At 43.1% G+C, this 19,159-nt stretch overlaps 1 protein-coding gene and 1 pseudogene across 2 annotated transcripts; both read left to right on the top strand.

Moving 5' to 3' along the window:
• Window positions 1-982: 982 nt before the first annotated feature.
• LOC108924061 (cysteine-rich protein 1) lies at window positions 983-6,412 on the top strand. Of its 2 annotated transcripts, none has more exons than XM_018735183.2 (5): window positions 983-1,103; window positions 4,360-4,454; window positions 4,788-4,845; window positions 5,620-5,672; window positions 6,394-6,412. In XM_018735183.2, the coding sequence occupies exons 1-4, from the start codon at window positions 1,064-1,066 to the stop codon at window positions 5,658-5,660; spliced, it is 234 nt and encodes a 77-aa protein (XP_018590699.1). In that variant the 5' UTR covers window positions 983-1,063; the 3' UTR covers window positions 5,661-5,672; window positions 6,394-6,412. The 2 variants fall into 2 exon arrangements, with proteins under 2 accessions (XP_018590699.1, XP_018590698.1); XM_018735182.2 differs by lacking the exon at window positions 6,394-6,412 and adding an exon at window positions 6,158-6,370.
• Window positions 6,413-15,136: 8,724 nt separating this feature from the next.
• On the top strand, window positions 15,137-15,249 carry LOC114912397 (uncharacterized; annotated as a pseudogene).
• The last annotated feature ends 3,910 nt before the right edge of the window (window positions 15,250-19,159 follow it).

Raw genomic sequence — 19,159 nt, 5'->3', positions numbered from 1 at the left:
CGCCGGCCGGCCATTACCCAAGCACCCCTTGCTGACTGAAGATGATGACCAACCGTTATGATGGACAAGACGTATCATGGTGAACTAGAAAATCAAGTCAATATACATCCAAAAATTCTATTATTACTTGTAAACTGACTTAGAATTCTTATTTAATCTAGAATGTCCAGGAGGGGTGGGCAGCCACTGCCCCTCGGACCCCCAGAGGTTTTTTCCTCCTTTGACTTTCAGTTGGGAGGTTTTTTGTTCCTTTCCTCTGTGACCAGTAGGTATACTTATAATTTTGATAAAGGCATTAGTAATGTATTACGCCAGTCTGTAATTAACTGTTTTCTTTGTTTCTTTGCCCTTATGCCTTTGTTCAGTGCTCTGTGTCACAGTGTGAGGAGAGCGCTCTATAAAAATAATTCGAATTGAATTGAATTAAATTGAATTCAGCCTTTTCACTAAATAAGGGGAACAGGTAACTTAAATATCCTCTTCACAGCAATCTTCTTTCTGAGGACAGAGGTGGGGACTGTTTGTGGATCCCGCCTTTCTGGCGACACAGAAGAGCGCATGAGGCTGCCTGCCCTGCGTAGCAGAAGTAACTCAAGGTCACTTACCATACTGTGGGCCTGGACAGCAGTTCAATGCACTATAATTATGAATACATCACTGGAGGTTTGTAGGGGGTGTTATGAACAGCTATTCATGTGTTCACACCAAGAAGCAAAATGATTTCTGTCCAAGATTTGAAACGTCCCCTTTTCTAACAAGTGTGTCGACTTCTCTTTTGTTAGCAGGATGTTCTTAATAGCGGCCGATTGATATGAGCTCATGTATTAAATGGATCACATGCACGCACCCACCCACCTACACACACACACACACACACACTCAGAGTTCCCATCCCTCCTTTTTGTTCCTCCCGTCCTGGGTCCACACACAGGGTATAAATACACTGGTAGCAGCCTGCTGGCCTCAGTGGATCTGTGTGACGCCTTAGCAGAGACACAGCCAGGGTGTCAGTGTGGTTGCTGTGAGGAGATTCTCAGTTCTGGTGAAAACACACTCTGCAGACATGCCCAAGTGTCCCAAATGTGACAAGGAGGTCTACTTCGGTAAGATACTCTGTTTCTTACCGCTCTTATCTTATCTCTTAATATTAAAATCTTAACCTGATGCTGATAACCAAAAGCTTCCTATCCATGAGTATAATAAAGACCGTTTTCCGGCCATAAAAACTAACTTTTGCTAATCTCTGCTAATGGTTTTTGCTCTATGCCTGTCTTCAAGCGCTCTGTGTCACTGCATGAGAAGAGTGCTCTATAAACATAAATTGAATTCATACAGTTACAGCATAAACATAAAATATGTTAAAACTGTGTGCAATAGGAACGTGCATGCTTATGATAAAAATAAAGAAGAATGATTTCAGGTTTTATTATGTATAGGAGCTTTTTAATAGTTGTAAAAGCATTGTTAGGCAAAAATTAACAGAGAATTCATGCGGATTAGAAGGGACGCTGTGTTCCATGAATGTGATTTATGATTTAATTTAATCATCTGTAGCAGTGAAACTACAATGAAAAGCTCACTTTACATTTCATTTAAAAAAACAGCACAATGCAACCGAGTAATTTTTATAACAGACAATGTATGGAACTATGGAGAAAGAAGTCATTATATATTATTGAAAACATTTTGAAAAATATTGTGTCTATTTCCATCTATATGTAATGTGTACCTCCAGTTGCAGTACCCTTGAGCACGGTACCCTAAATTGCTCCTGTAAAAATTACTCAGCTGTATAAATGGGTAAATAATTGCACACCTGTAACTGTAATAACTAACTTTAACATAATAAGTTGCTTTGGAGAAAATTATGAGCTAAATAAATAAATGTATTTACTTTTCTTTGGTATACATGTTTTTCTTAGATGAGAAGTGGGTAGATTACTGGTGGGAAATGTGATCACAAAAGGTTTGTCTCCACTGGATAATTTCGTTGAGTTTACTACTGAGATTCATGGGGACAGGTGTGTATGTGTCTCTGTGTGGAGTGGGACATTGTGGAGGCCAGTGCTTTTCGTATATTGCAGTGCTTCAGAAATCTAATTTCCACCAGCAGCTCATGGTTGTGCCACCTGGCCCCCTCTCTCAGCTCAGGGGCCAACAGAAAGAGGTGATTCCACACAAAGCTGACAGCTGCATTAAGAGCGTGCCAGGCAGGGGAGTCTGTCTCTGCTTTCCATTTATCCATCCACGTCCTCAATTTTTGCATCAGTTTCTACTGTTTTGTACACACTCTAAAAAGTTATAAACAATATTGAAATAGGACCTCCTGCACATCGCCCGTTCTACATTCCACATATCTGCTTCCTTTATGAAAGCTCTGAAAATAAAACGTTGAGGTGATCTTGCACTCATGACATGAAATTGCACCATACTGGGGACATTTCATTCCGAACTTGCCATCAGTTCACTAAGGAGCACACATGTTCAGAAGGACTACAGAAGAGCTTAGCGCACCTTCTCCTGCCTCTCAGTGGAGGAGATGAAGACAAGACATCAGCATAAATGAGAGCTGTAATGATCGGTTCTGCTTTTCTTGTAGTTTAAGTTTATTTGTAATCTTTCCTGTGTGGAAGGTGGATCCTTGTGATCTGGAGGCTGCTGATGATCTCTACTTTGTGAATATAAACAAAACTGAAAGTATACTTGACTGACCAACTCAAATTTCACATTATATCAGTTTGTAGCATGCCACTGGGGAGATGCACACCTGCTTACAACTTCTACACAACACCCATGAGAGCTCAAATTCTTATAACACACACACACACACACACATTTTCAGAACCGCTTGTCCCATACGGGGTCACGGGGAACCAGAGCCTACCCAGCAACACAGGGCGAAGGGCCGGGGGACACACCTAGGACGGGACGCCAGTCCGTCGCAAGGTACCCCAAGCGGGACTCGAACCGCAGACCCACAGAAGAGCAGGACTCAGTTCAACCCACTGCGCCACAGCACCCCCATTCTTATAACATATTTGCTATAATTTCTTTCAAATAGAAATTTTATTTACAATAAACTGGGGGAACTGAAAGGCCTTCCATTAGGGTGGCTGGAGAGGGAAAGAATGAATTTTTCATTAATCTCCACAAGTTCTTAACTTATTTTTCTGTCAGTCCAATTTGTTTTTATACAGCGCTCCTCTCACGCAGTGACACAGAGCACTTAAACACAGGCACGGAGAAACGTCAGAACGCGCATAACACATTATCAATGCTTTTATAAAGCTATAAGTATGCCTACTGGCCACAGAGGAAAGGAATAAAAACTCCCAACTGAAAGTTGATTTAGAAATCACCTCTGGGGGTCCAAGTTCAGTTTAGTTGAATTCCATTTCCGCTCTAACTTTATTGCTCCAGCTAATTTGTCGAACCACCGCGAGTTTCTTGCAGTTTGAATAAGTTTAGTTTTTGGAAGAGCCACAGAACCTAAGGTGAATTTCACCACTGAATTGTACTCAAAAGCCATTTGATGTTCACCTGCACTGGTTCCAAAATCAGATCTTCTAATGTAATCAATAATTTTAGCTGTAGTACTTTCATCAATATGTTACACGAGTTTGGTACTGTTGTCAGGTGGCACCGGCAGGTATAGATCAAAGGTTAATAAGTAATGACTCCACCTCCACGATGAACAGAATGAGATTTATGGAAATAATTATATTCGCCTGGAGCGGCTTCTATTGCGGAACAGTCAGTGTTGGACTCACCGAGCCAGATTTTGGTAAGAAAGAGGAGATTGGGCTTGTAACTTAGTTTAACGACTCGCGTTACTGGTGTTTAGGCAGGAAGATTTGTTTATTGTAGGTAGTTGGATTATGGGTAAATTGTAAATAACGTGTTAAACCACTGGGGGAAATGATGGGGTGACTGTGTTTGCCAATGTGTAGAGAGAGAGCCTTGGGGTGTTAAGCAGGCTGGGAAAGCTGGCTTGAGGTGCAGGTCCTGGAGGAAACGGGATTCTAATTGGAAACAATAAAGTATAGAAGTATAGAAAACACTGCAGTGCTAAAATACTGGTAGTAGATGTCTTTCAACTTCTAAAATACTTTTCGGCCTAAAGAAATGTTTTTTCATTGCATCTCATAACTTTTTTTGTGGAAACAATAGAATTTCTGCGTTAAGTGAACACCATGGATTGCGCGGTAAAGCACTAAAACACCATGGATTGCGCGGTAAAGCGCGGACAGCTGTTGGACGAGGTCAGGGCCATATGATACTGAACATTTCAGTCTTCCTCCTGTAGAGGACTTGCATGTTCGATCCATGCTTTCTCTTCCTTCTCTTTCCCTTAATCAGCGGAGAGAGTGACATCCCTGGGGAAGGACTGGCACAGACCCTGTCTCAAGTGTGAGAAGTGCAACAAGACCCTGTCTGCAGGTTCCCATGCAGAGGTGAGCAGTCCTAGGGTGTGAATTGCACCCACATTAGCAACATGCTTGGTCTCACCCATCACACGAACCAAAATGGTTGGTGATCGACGTGCTACTTGCCTACAGCATTTCTTCATCATACCTAAACATTAGCTTGGAATGATAGTTTGTATTTCTCCATGGTCACTGACCCATCCTGAACCCAAGAAAACAAGTGTGAACAATGGAACAGCAGTTTATTAAAAATCAAATACTTCTATTGCTATTATCATCATTTCAGCCAGATATAACAATGGTCTGTTTTAATCCACAGTAATAGATCCCTTTATAACTTTTATATCCCACTTGTTCCAGCATGATGGAAAACCCTACTGCAACAATCCCTGCTATTCTGCACTCTTCGGACCAAAAGGTTAGTAATGATCACTTGGTGGACTGCAATCTGAAATAATGGCCCCAACAAGACCTTGAATATGTGTACCCTTGTGTGCCTGGAACTAACTGGATTTGGGTGAGGTAGAGAGATGTTCTATGGTGCTTTTGCCAGTAGCCTTGTCACAGACCCAAAATAAATGCCATTATCGTCTCTAAGAGTGGACAGGAGTCTTGACACAGAGCCACAGAGACATCCTCCATTCACTGGAACCATATCTGACAATGACATAAGACTGCACTCTGCTTTGTTTAACATGTTTTTACACCTAGTCATTGTCAGTATTCCATGTGGGTCTTTGTCTGATGTGCCGCTCACTGAAAATTGAGGTCTTTGAGCCATTTTGAGAAACTCATGTGACAAAGTTCCAGTTCTGTCAGTTCAGGTGGAAAAGTGATTTATTTAAGAAAGTCTCACAAAGGAATTCAGTAGAGAAGTGTAGTTCTGCCACACAGTACAGGTCAACTGTAGTATTCAAAGCACACTAATATATCTGCTTGAAAGAGCCTTGGACATAAGGTGTCTAGGAATCAGGGTGACAGCTACAGTATCATGTAACCAGGACATTGAGCTGCCAACATGTAAATATGACCCACTTGGGCAAAGGAAGTTGCTCAGGACACAGGTTTGGAGGCCAAGGGTTTTCCACTGCTTTGGTGTCTCTGAGCTCCTTGATGGGTGTCAGACACGTCCTGGGACACCTTGGAACATGTGGTCATCTTGTCATTCTCTGAAGTCATTTCCTTCCCACAGGGTTTGGCCGTGGAGGAACCGAAAGCCACACATTCAAGTAGAGCGTGACAAAGGTAAGCAGGGATCTGTAATTTCTACCCCTGCAGAAAGAATGAAACACTTTTCTACATCTCAGCAGTCATGTCTCAAATGCCATGCCTAATTAATATATTTCAAAGTATTCATGTTATTGGGCAATTCTTAAAAAACTTTTCTCTATATGTGTATATACTTTCCCATCCAAATAATTGGGCCTTTCCTGGGAAAAAGTTTTTATCAACAGGATTTACCTTAAGCTGATAACTCAGAACTGCAAATGCTCACTGTTAAGTCCCTGAAAAGTACTCAGAGTTACCATGAGTTACCACAAATTCTTGTGCCTCTAGTAGGAAAATCTTCACATAGTTTGTAAGGACACATTTAAGGGAAGATTAAGTAATACACCTTTCAGTTGTTTCATTAATAAAAGTAAAATACAGTTTCTTTACTTTATCTTCCTTCCTTCAAACTATTTATAAGAAAAAAGACATGATGGTGCCACAATGTATTTTTTCTCCAGGTTGCCATCAAGACAGAAGAAATCCTTCTCAAGCAAGTGCAAACCTTAAGCAAAAAATCATGCTCTAGGAGTTCCATTATGTTAGATGAATGTACAAAAATGGCCTGAAGTGTTTCCAAATTGTGGTGGCTCTGACCCAGGCTCCTAAATTTTATAGTCATGACTGAATTCTTATTTCATGTCCTTAATAAAGTATATTTGAATTTTTCCTTTCACTCTTACTCCTGTGTCTGCAGTGGGGGGCATCGTGATGCAGCAGGTTTGGACAGGACCTGCTCTCTGGAGGGTCTGGGGTTCAAGTTCTGCTTGGGGTGCCTTACGATGGACTGGCGTCCTGTCCTGGGTGTGTCCCTCCCCCTCCAGCCTTGCGCCCTGTGTTGCCGGGTTAGGCTCCGGTTTGCCGTAACCCTGCTTGTGTCTGTCTTGTGTCTGCTTATTCAGCTCACATTAGCTGCTTATCCTACTCAGGGTCACAGCAGTCTGTAGCCTATCCTAGAATCATCAAGCAAAAGGCTGAGATGGTTACACCCTTGGTAGGATACCAGTCCATAGTAGGGTAGACACACACTACAGGCAATTTAGTGTCACCATTTCACCTGAACTGCATGTCTTACACAGAAACAGGGAGAAACACAAAGTGGGCTGTATTTGAACCAGTGCCCAGTTTAGGCACAGTGAGGGGGCAGAACTACCCACTGCCCCACCATGCCATCCTTCTTTATTCCAACATGAGCATCAAAATGCTTACCGTTAAAAACAGCATTCATGCCATTGGTTATACCTAGAATTAAATGTTTTCTTCACCCAGAACACTGTAAGAAAAATTAGATATGGAAATTAATTGCAAAAAAATCTATTCAGACTGATGTAGTATGTTTGACTACTTTGTATTTCCTATATGCTACAAAGCTAATGGTGTAATGATCCTGCTTGCAAGAGGCAGCAAGCTCAGCTACAGAGGACCATGTTAATGTCTTCTCAGCCCTTGCTCTGTGACCAGTTCTCCTGCAGTCCAGGAGAATGTTAACGTGACCAAAAAATGTATTACCAACAGAGAGATCACTTGAGTGAAGTGCAGCTGGCAGCAGTCAGTGCTTGATTCAGATTAATGTAACAGAATAACTGCAAAAGTGCTTTTACTCAGAAGATTGCACCATGGCAAAGTTCCTGTATAGAAATTAAAACGTTCTCTTTAACTTATTGTTAAATTACCGTAAATAGGTAAAGGTATCTATTTTCACTCAGTCATGAAACTTGATCAAATTTATATCCACGTGATGCGCACTTAATAACATAATTGAAATCCAGAGTCTCAAGATATTTTTGAAGGTTTATATCATTAGACTTGATAGCATGTGAAGACGGTCTTACGGGGGTAAGATCACAGCTTCGTTTCTGGTGAAAATCAGTTGACTCAGTCTCAGAATTTACTAAATAACAGTATTGAAGTCCACCACCACCAGTGCTTGGCTGCTCATTGCTATGCTACATTGACACAAGCCTTCCTGCCTTTGCCTCACTAATGTTGACAGGTGTCATGGTTACAGACTTAAATACAGCCACAGAGTTCACACACACACACACACATTTTCAGAACCGCTTGTCCCATACGGGGTCACGGGGAACCGGAGCCTACCCGGCAACACAGCGCGTAAGGCTGGAGGGGGAGGGGACACACCCAGGACGGGACGCCAGTCCGTCGCAAGGCACCCCAAGCGGGACTTGAACCCCAGACCCACCGGACAGCAGGACTGTGGTCCAACCCACTGCGCCACCGCACCCCCTTTTCCACAGAGTTCATTGCCATACATTACTCCATTTAGCTGATACTTTTCTCCAGAGCAATTTACCCATTTATACAGCTAGGTAGATTTTAGTGGATGAATTTTAAAGTCAGTACCTAACCCAAGGGTATTATAGCTGGAGGGGAGACTCACACCTGCAACCATTGGGTATGAAGGCAGAAGTTCTAACCACTATGCTACTAGCTTCAACAAATGCCTTTTACGCTTATGTGTAGGAAAGACCGTCACAACTGGTGGTCACCTCATTCCAACAAATTATTTATATTTACTCATTTAGCTGACACCCTTATCCAAAGCAACTTACAATTATTTACCCATTTATAAAGAGGGATAATTTTACTGGAGTTCCTTACTCAAGGGTAACACAGCAGGAGATGAGATTCAAGCCCATGACTTTTGGGTCAAAAGGCAGCAGCTCCAACTAATATACCACCAGCTGACACAGTGGACTTGCTGTCTCTTCAGAAATAAATTACTTGTAGAAAACAGTAAATCAGTTCATTGAAGTAGGTCTGGGATTAGCAAGGGAAGACAGGAAGGGGCAAAGTTTGATGGCTTTATCACAATTTTAACTTGGTGTTTCTTTTTCAAAGCACCACAGACAAACATAAACCTAAAAGTTAAAACTTAAAATGCCTATGGATTTCTTGGCAAGAACCATGTGACCGAGCTAGACGTTCCAACAGGGCTGGTCAAAGCCACCGCCCAGCGTTATTTGGCAGCCTTTTTCATAAAGAAATTTATATGATGAGCCCAGTAAAGCACTACTGTGGCTGAGTGCAGTGGAACTGCTTTTCCAGCAATCACCCCAATGCCAGGCCAGCTTCAGTCAAAGGCAAACGGAAAAGTTTGATCTGAAAAATAAATGAAACCACATTGCTTACTGAATAGGACTGCCAGTTTGAAATTCCATTCTTCTCTGCTGTCATTTGCTAAAATAAACTACTCATTTAATAAATGGTATCCTGTTCTTGTGTCACTGTGGAAAAGCTCACTTTGTTCAGTTTTTTTGCGGAACAGTTTTTTGGTTAATAAGGTACTTACAATGTGATATGCTCAAGACAAGAAAATCCTGCCAAGTCAAGAGGGTATGGAGAGCAGTTGCTCATATTCAAACCAGTGATAGTTCTCCCCAGCACTGTAGTGAGAGCAAGAAAAAAAATGGCTTAAATGGAAAACTCATTTCTTTGTAAAAATAGAAGATTTTCACCAGATAATTGGAACAGAAAAAAAAACAAACCTTCCATCATACGGTTAATAAAAACAAGCAAGTCTAGAGATGAATTTACACTAAAGAGTTGAAAAAGTGTTTGATTTGGCTGCCTAAAGAAGATTAGTATTCTTTCCATACAAGTTAGAAGTACTTGGATAGTAACTGGATTATTTCTCTATGTGGAAGTAAAGCAAATATAAAAATAATCACCCAATCTCTTCCATATTGCTTTTGTGGATTTTATAAATCACTCTTAAATTACCTTAAAACTCATTTTGATTATTGTATTGTATTTTTCTGATAGTGTTGTGGTGGTTACAGTGACCAGGGAGAGCTGAGTGGACAGTCCTCTGTACTCCGTGAACTTCTGTGTATTTCATGAACTGACTTTTGCAGGCTTTGAAGATTCTTTATAGACTGATTTAGTCATGTTTTAGCAGAAAAAAAATCTTTTAACCACATAAATTTTCCTGGCAGAATTTACCAATCAGAACCAAGCTGAGATCATTATAGTTTTGATTGCATGAAAAGGCCAGACCAGAATATTATCTTGGCATTTAACGTTCCACCACTACTTTAACAGAAAGCACAACCCTTATTTTTAAAAATTACTGTTGGAAAGGGACTTAGCCTAATGTTCTGCTCATGTGGAGTCTAAAAGGCTGCTTCCTTGTACCCCTAACCACCAAAGTGCTTCTTTGCTGTGTCAAACTCGTTTCTACACAAGGGTGTCCGAGACAAAAGCACTTCACAGAGTGGGACAGAGACAGAGACGGAGATCCCAATAATTCAGAACCGAACAGAAGAAACTTTGAAAATAAATGCACTCAAATTCTGCTTTAAAAAGAATCTCTGAGTTTGAGCATTCAAACAGCAGGGTATACAGTTTTGGATTTTTAACTAGAGGATGGGAGGTTTTCCCTTTAAAAAAAGCTGTGGTGTCCAGAGAAAGGTTTTTGATTATAACATACAGTTATTTGGAATAAGTGTGTCAATAAGCAATAAATGGTGCAACCCTGACATGGAAAAGTGGTTGACAATCATGAGTGAGTAAGTATTAAAAGGCAGAGCCACTGTTTTGAACAATTTACTGTACAATAACATCTTATTAAAGGTAATAGAATTTAAATATACAAACCCCATTTGCGGAAAAGTTGGGATGTTTTCTAAAATGCAATAAAATAAAAAATCTGCAAATGGTAAATTCTCTTGAACTTTTATTTAACTGACAAAAGTACAGAAGTGACTTTTAAAGCTTTGACTGACCAACTTGACTGTATTCTGAAAATATAAAGAAATTTATAATTTGATGCCTGCAATGTTCTTCTGCTCTTCATCATTCTTTGGTGAGTTCATACCCACTGGAACCTTATTTTCTTGTTCTATACACAGGACATGAACCCAGCTTGGTCACATTAGTCTGGCCATTCTCCGCTGATCTCTATCAATAACACAGCATTTTCACCCACAGAAGCACTGTTCAGTGGCTGTTTTTTGTTTATCACACCATTTTCTGAAACTCTTGACACTGCAGTGTGCAAAAGTCCCAGGGTGGTGGCTGTTTCTGAGAAGCTGGAATCAGTGCAGCTCGCACTAATAGTTATACCACATTTGAGCACCTGGTATGGTCCTCCATTTGGGCCAGATGATGAGGAGGCCCTTGCCCGCTGCACAATATCTTGCACCCACCCCGGAGGGTACACTACCATTTCCCACTCTATGTCCCCTACAGGGGAGATATCCAACGGCAACTCAAGTCCACTGTCACAGACTGAGCTGTGACAGGCAAGTTGGTTCCAAGGAATCAGCAAGATGCCGGCAAAGTACCATCAATGTAACGCTGAACCTTGTTGCTGTTGCCTGTCACATGCGTTTTATCTTGTATTGTTATATTGTTTGTTCTGGTTTTGTATTCCATTTAACACTGTTTGTTTGAACTAGATTGGGTGCCGGGAAAGGCCTACCGGTATCTGTCTGGTTGTCATTAATTAATATTTCTTTTATAAAGATATGGCAGGTATATGTACTGTTGTGGAGAGTGAATGTATTTATTGTTTTTAGAAGAACATTTCTGTAGACTTTTCCTTACCATGTAGCTGTCTGGTGTTCTGTTGTGTTTGGTGCCTTGTGTTGTAAACCCGATGGAGTGAGCTATTTGGGGTATATCTAGGGGGGAGTCCTTGGGCACAACCAACTAGGCAGGGGTGTTTTACTGTGTAGTGTGAAATGTTTTTATAAGATGTATGTAGGGATTTTCATAGTAAAAAATGTTTAGTATTGTTTGTATGTTTTAGTATTTATTTTAGATGTAATTTTTTGGGGAAATGTATTTTGAAATAAATTGAGGCTGTTATGGTATAATCAGAGGGCGGAGCTATTGCTATATAGGTTTGTATTAGGGCACTAGTGAGGGAGAGTGATGCAAACTTATGTAGACACTCTCATGCAGTGAATAGGAGAGTTATGCATTAATGTTGATATAAGGGGTTAAGCCCATGGCTCATAGGCCTCATGTTTTTTTTTTTTTTTTTTTTTTTTTTTTTTTTATAACTTAATGTTTGTTTTGTACTTGGTTGAGGGTTAATGTGTTTTGAAGAATACTTTTTAGTAAAGGAAAATAAACCTTTTGGTCTACTACTTCAATTCTCCACTGCTGCTTCCATCCGTCATCCATACCCTCACATCCACCATCATGGTCTTCACCAGAGTACAGCTTGCGCAGATAACCATCCTATTCTTGCTTTTCCACCTTTAATGTTTCAGATGGAGGGCCACCAGAACTTCCTTTGAAGCATGGAGAGGGTCTTATGGCTGCCCGGATGACTGGCAGCCAGGTAATCATGTACCCAATGCAGCAAAGAATGTTGTACCCTCACTGGGACATTGTCCTTCCATGCTGGGGTGTCCGCGGCCCCGGGTCCTCCTCCTGTGCTGTCTTGAGGTCCTGCGGAAATTGCTACTGCATGGGAGCAATGAAAGAAGAAGTGGGTAAGGTGGGTTCTGGTAGGGTTATTACTGGGTCCTAGTCGTGGACTAGATGTTGGCTTTTAGGTTCTTAGACCCCAGTCAATACGACACAGTGAACTTACATCTAGTGAGGAACTGTGCCTACTGTGCTTGCCTGGGGTTTAGTCGACAGGTCATCCATAAGCACTCTAGATTCTGGTGATCCGTGAGGACAAAGAACAGCTGAGTGGCCCCATCCAGCTAATGCCTGCATTCTTCCAAGGCCATCTTAATGGCCAGCAATTCCCTGTTCCCGATATTATAATTATGGCAGGTGGGCCATAGCTTATGAGAAAAATAGGCACAGGGGTGGCATTTTGGTGGGATTCCCTGTCTCAGGCTTCCTTTCCCCAAACACAGGGAGGTGAGGGATATTGCTATGGAGCTGAAACCCCCAGTGAAACTGTGATAAAAACTGGCAAACCCCATAAACCATTGCAGTGCCTTCACTGAGGTTGGCCTGAGCCAGTCTAGAACTGCTTTGACTTCTATTGCAACCCTGTCTGGACTTAGGATGAACCCCTAGAAGACAAGATGTTCCTGGTGAAAGAGGCACTTTTCTTCTTTTGCAAAGAGGTTATTGTTTAGCAACCTCTGCAGCACCTGACACACATGCTGCACGTGCTCCTCCATTGTGCCAAAGAAAATCAATATATCATCCAGATATACCAGCACACATTTATTTACCAGATTCCCCAACACATGATTTACAAAGGCCTGGAACACTAAGGGTGTATTTGTTAACCTGAATGGCATCACCAAATACTCATAGTGACCCAAGGCTGTGCTAAACACTGTCTTCCACTTGTCCACTTCCCTAATCTGGTTGTACAAGCTTCAACGGTCCAATTTCATGAAAATCTTGGCTCCATAAACCTGTTCCGGAGTCATAGTAATGAGGGGCAAGGGATGTGGATATTTTACCATGATATTAAGACCACTGTAATTGATACACAGAGGCAATCCCCCATCTTTTTTCCCAATAAGAAGAAGCCCACCGAAGCTGGAGAGGTGAATGGCCTAATAATGCCGGAGGCCAGACCCTCAGCTACATACTCCTCCATAGCCTTCTGTTTGGACAGCAACAAGGGATGTACTCTGCCTCTGGGGAGAGAGATTCCCAACAAGAGATCTGTTGCACAATACCAAGGCCAGAGTGGGGGCAGGGCAGACACCCTGGTCTTGCCGAAAACCTTCATGAGATCCTGATAAACCCCAAGTGCTTCAGGGAGCTGCGCTGTTTCTGGGCTTTCTATGAAGGTTGCTCTACACAGCAGTGACAGACAGGAGGCAACACATTGTGACCCCCAAGACACAAGTTTCCCAGTGCTCCAGGAAAAGAACCAGGTCATGTCTGACCAGCAAGATATACCCCAGAATGACGGGTTTCTCAGAGGACTTGATGAGGAAGAGAGAGATGTCTTCCTTGTGGCAGGCCCCCATCTGGAGCCTGAGCTGCTCGGTGCATTCCTGTTCATAGCGTTTGCCCGTTGAGTGCAATAAGCTATAGTGGTTTTGTCACACTCATAGGTGGGAATTCTCTGGGCAAAGGTGACATCCATGAAACTACTAGTGGCTCCTGAATCCATAAACAGCTGTACTGAAACCCGGTTTACTCCCCACGACAAGGTAATGGGAACCATGAGTTGCAAGGTGGGCCAGAAGAGATCACTTACCTTTCACTCCGGTCAAGGGAGTCCAAGGGACAGTCTTTTGGGGGAAGCTGCACAAAAATCTTCAGGACTGCCACAGTACAGGCGGAGCCCCTCCCTGAGTCATCATTGCTGTTCTTCTGAGGCCAATCGCCCTCGGCCAATCTCCATAGGCTCTGGGGGTTCGAAAAAGGGTCCGGACATGGACAGGGCCTGGCATGGGCGTCACGTACGCTCCCACGCCACAATGCTGATCCTGATGGCATTCTCCATGAACTGGTCAAACATCCCGTCCTCTCCTCTGTAGGCAAGTTCGGCTTGGATTTGAGAATTCAGGTTATTTTGGAAGCTCATCAGGAGGGCCACTGGCTTCCACTGGCTTTCTACCACCAGTGTGCGGAAGTCTAGAGCATGTCACCACTGACCCGATGCCCAGTCGCTGGCTGTCTTCCTGGTGATCAGATGGTCAAACACAGCCTCAAGTTGCTTTTGAATTGGTTATAAGGGGTGGTGGTGCACTTTCTTCAGATCGCTGTTGCCCTGTGCAGTGCGGGTCTGGTCAGCAAAGACACCAGGTAAGTCATCAAGTTTTCACCCGTGTGATACACATGGGGTAAGCTGTTGAAAATCAACTTGAATTGTAGAAGAAAACACTGTCATTTCTCCAGGGAGCTGTGGACAGCTGTGGGAACTGAGCAGAACTTCCTGGGCTGAGATGGCGATCCAAAGCATCTCAATCTTCGCTGGCTCCATGTTAGCAGGCAGAACCTTCTGTGACACAGACGAGTCGGGGCGCAGGAGATAAGACCCAAATGTGGATCTTATATTGAAATTACGAAGGGGCGAAGCAAGTCTCGTGGTCAGGGGCAGGAAAGGGGCCAAACTCGAAGGGCGAATATTGTTCCAAGAAGGATCCAGAGACATGGTCGAAGGGACGAAACAAAGGTCATAACTGTGGAAGATAGGATTCAGATACGAGGAGTCAGGCAGGGGAACAAGGAAGGGAGACACAAGGAGCAGGTTGGGTAGGCTAAGTGGATAGTTTGAGAGTGCAGGGGGCGGTTGCTTCAATGAGATTCCGCAACTAGGGAGTGCTGGAGTGGTGCCCCTTATACCTTTGCTGATTAGGGCCATGCATGCATCTAGGGTGTGGTTGTGGGCATGACAGTAATTCTGCTTCTATTACTAATGATGAATTTATGTCATTTTTTTAACAATAAATTAGAGAATATCTGGGCATCCATTGTACGGCTCACTTGAGTCCTGGCTTGGTTCTGGCAATGATAATACTGGATGCTACACTTTTGCTTCTCAGCCTTTTGGCTAAGATCAAAGTGTAGTACCTGTTCCTATCACTTTAATATCTTATAGTGGGAATAAACTAACTTAAGAATCACGTCTGCAACTATATCTCTTTATCCTAATGTAATGCACAAATTGTATTTTCTATGAGATGTACGTCGCTTTGGAGAAAAGCGTCAGCTAAATTAATAAATGTAAAGCTATCCGCACCGTTTCAGTAGCTTCGATTTAACTACTATAGAGGAAATTATCATGCTAATTTGATCAATGAAATGTGCTACCCATCCTTTAGACCCAATCCCCACCTGATTACTTAAAGCCACAGTTTCCTTCTCACGAAACCTATTGTGAATATCATTAATAGCTCATCACTTAATGGCTGTGTTCCGGACATTTTTAAAGTCGCCGTTAGTAGGACCCTACTAAAGAAATCAAATCTTGATTGCAATAACCCAGGATGAGTAATAGTTTTTTTAATCACTGAATGCCAGTAAAAAGAGGTACTAGTGGTGGGTGGTGTAGCCAAAACTTTTGACACAATCACACCAGTCTTTACCACCAATGGTATTAGCTTCCAGCGTACAGATTGTGTTAAGGACGTGGGTGTTTTGTTAGACAGAAAACTGTCTGAAAACTGTCTCATGTGGCTACACTGACTAGGTCGTGCTTCCTTTAGTTGAGAAATATAACTGAATTAAAGCAATTCCTATGTAGGTAAGATGCTGAGAAACTGGTTCATGCTTTTCTTTCAATTCAGTTCAATTCAATTCATTTTATTTTAATAGAGTGCTCTTCTCACAATGTGACACAGAGCGCTGGACTTCAATTAGGCTGGACTATTGCAATGCTTTAATATAGGACTGGCCGCACCAGGCTGTATCCAGGCTACAGTTGGTACAAAATGCTGCTGCAAGAATTGCTACTAGAACTAGGAAGTACAACACCAGTACTGAAATCACTGCATTGGCTCCCGGTTACACTTTCAGTCGATTATAATATCCTACTTCTGACCTATAATGACATTGATCCGGCTTGCCTTTGTGAGACTATTTATTCTTATATTCCAAGACAGTGTCTTTGTTCATTGGATGCAGGTTACCTTAAAGAAACTGTGATCAGTAAGATCTCAGTAGGTGGGTGTGCCTTTAGCTATAGAGCACCTAAAGTCTGGAAAATTCTACCAGTTACTGTCAGGAATGCCCCGTCTGTCTCAGCCTTTAAATTCTGGTTAAAGACTTACATTTTCACTCTGGCATATCAGTAAGTAGTGTAATTCCAGTTGGCTATGCTTTTCCCCTTCTGTTTTAACATCTGTAATCTCTACAACTCATCATTTACTAACAATTTCTTTCCTGTTGAGCATTGTGTCCCTATAATAAGACCTGAGGAGGCCGGCTGGCTGTCATACCAGCATGTTGACTGATGCTAATGACCGCCTGCCATTATGGACGAGATGTACTTATGTGAACTGGGACATCAAGTTAACAATCAGCTACAGTGTTATTATTAGTAGTAAATTGACTTAAAAGTGTTTCTGAATGGGGGATGCGGTGGCGCAGTGGGTTGGACCGGATCCTCCTCTCCGGTGGGTTTGAGGTTCAAGTCCTGCTTGGGGTGCCTTGCGACGGACTGGCGTCCCGTCCTGGGTGTGTCCCCTCCCCCTCCAGCCTTACACCCTGAGTTACTGGGTTAGGCTCCGGTTCCCCGTGACCCTGTATGGGACAAGTGGTTCTGAAAATGTGTGTGTGTGTGTGTGTGTGTGTGTGTGTGTGTGTGTGTGTGTGTGTGTGTGTGTGTGTGTGTTTCTGAATGCAAGTGTTTCCAGCAGGTTAATCAAAACACTTGCATGATTGGGACAGCCAGTAGCATAGTGTTTAGAGCTTCTACCTTCGGACCCACAGGTTCAAATCACACTTTTAGCTGTAGTACGCTTGAGTGTTTACTCTAAATTGGTCCGGTAAAAAAATTAAAAGCCAGCCAGTTACTTTACAGTGTTTATCTAGTTGGGCAGTTAGGCACGCAGGTACTCATGCAGGCAGAAAAGCAAGCACACAGCAAGGCTGGCACACAGGAACACAGGCATGCTGGTTGTTACACCATCAAGCAATTATGCTGGCTTGCACAAATGTGTGTATCCAATTGGAGAAGCAGGCACGCAGGTACTCATGCTGGCAGGAATGCAAGAAGTTCAACTCTTTAGCCACCATTTAGCATCTTATCCTCATTATGAGGTACACGCCTAATGCAGGGCACAAGGGGACGTGCCCAGACGGGACACCAGTCTGCCACAAGGCAGCCCAAGCTTCAGAGCCGCCACACAGGGAGCCCCAGCCAAGACCACTGCACTACTGTGCCCCCCCCCCCCAGGTTATGAGGTGCAACATATGTGACTTTTAACCATTTTTGAGTTTGAAATAAGATGCAAGAAATTGAACTCTGTAGCCACCTGCTGGATGATAACTCTCACACACACATACACACACACACAATGTCTGCAACTGTTTATCCCAGGCAGGGTCACAGTGAGCCAGAGCCTAACCTGGCAGCACAGAGTGCAGGGCCAAGGGGATACATCCTGGATGGAACACCAGTCTGCCACAAGGCACCCCAAGCAGGACTTGAACCCCAGACCCACCATGGAGCAGGCCCTGGCCAAACCCACTGTGCCATCACCCCCCAAGACAATAGCCACAAGATTTTTTTGCACAATATTGCAGAAAAGTCTTGTCGTATTGAAACTGCATCTAATATTGCAGTCTATTGTCTTCATGAAGATGAATAAAATGTGCTGTTTCAACCCACGTTTGTGTTTGAAATAAGGTACAATATGTTGCATATCTTTAAAGACATGCAGGACCAGAACCACAAGGGTTTTTCTTGATGTCTTAGGATGGCCTTGTACTACATATTGTGGCGCGCAGTGTCGTGGGTTTGGATACGGCAAAGAGGGATGGGGAGGCAGCGTTCATGATGAACAATTTATTAGAACAACAGCACCAGGGAAATAATGCTCTCAGTCTGAGGACCCCATTTCTTCCAGTACCTGCGCTTACAGCCAACCTTACCAGCCTGTTTAGGGCCCCCAGGCTCTCCCCTCCACACTGGGGGACACAGTCAACCCACCATTTCCCCCCAAAGTGCCCCCAGTGGTTACACATATTATTTACAATTTTCCCATAATCCAACTATTTACATTAAACACACACTCCCTCCTAAAACAGCAACATGGGGTTGTTACAATATGAAAACCCATTGAATTTGACTCCATAGCTTATATTCTTTATTTTTATGTGCATAATATTAGGTTCAAATGAGGTTTTGAGTTTGAAGTAGGGTGAAATATCTTGCAATGTGTTACCATCTCCTGGATATAAACTAAAAAGGTTTTTCTGAAATATCGCACAAATGTCTTATCCTAGAGAAACTGAATTTGAAAAATAAGCTTATCTGCATACAGGGGAGTGTGTTGGTGCAACAGGTTTGGCTGGTGGCAGTTGTGTGGTGAGTCTGGGGTTTGAGTCCTCACTTGGGGTGCCCTGTGATGGACTGGCGCCCTATCCAGGGTGCACCCCCTCCCCCTCAAGCTCCCCCATCCTGTGCTTCTGTGACAGGCTCCGGCTCACCACGACCCTACTCGGGACAAGTGGTTGTTGATGTTGCTTGACTAATCCTCATTATGAGGTACAGCATCTTTTTGTTGAGTTTCCAACGAGCTGAACTCTGTAGACACCTGCTGGACGATAATGACAAGGGTTTTTTGCTCGATGTCTTATGCAGGCCTTTTTCTATATTTAAAAACCAATTGAATTTAACTTAACGGGGTGTGGTGGCACAGCAGGTTTGGCCAGCTCCTGCTCTCTGGTAGGTCTGGGGTTCAAGTCCTGCCTGTGATGCCTTGTGATTGGCATCCTGTCCTGGGTGTGTCCCCCTGGCCTTGCGCCCTGTGTTGCCAGGTTAGGCTCTGGCTCACCACAACCCTGCTTGGATCAAGTGGCTTCAAACTGTGTGTGTGTATGTGTATGTG

Source organism: Scleropages formosus, chromosome 1 (genome assembly GCF_900964775.1).
Source record: "Scleropages formosus chromosome 1, fSclFor1.1, whole genome shotgun sequence".
In the NCBI taxonomy this organism is placed as follows: Eukaryota; Metazoa; Chordata; class Actinopteri; order Osteoglossiformes; family Osteoglossidae; genus Scleropages; species Scleropages formosus.
Note: the sequence above shows the minus strand (reverse complement) of the source record. Positions and strands in the feature narration are given on the sequence as shown.

Excerpts from the sequence above, each read along its gene's own strand:
- LOC108924061 (XM_018735183.2), top strand. The coding sequence starts at position 1,064 with ATGCCCAAGTGTCCCAAATGTGACAAGGAGGTCTACTTCG. Across the intron at positions 1,104-4,359 it reads TGACAAGGAGGTCTACTTCG|CGGAGAGAGTGACATCCCTG; the intron begins GTAAGATACTCT and ends TCCCTTAATCAG. Across the intron at positions 4,455-4,787 it reads CTGCAGGTTCCCATGCAGAG|CATGATGGAAAACCCTACTG; the intron begins GTGAGCAGTCCT and ends CACTTGTTCCAG.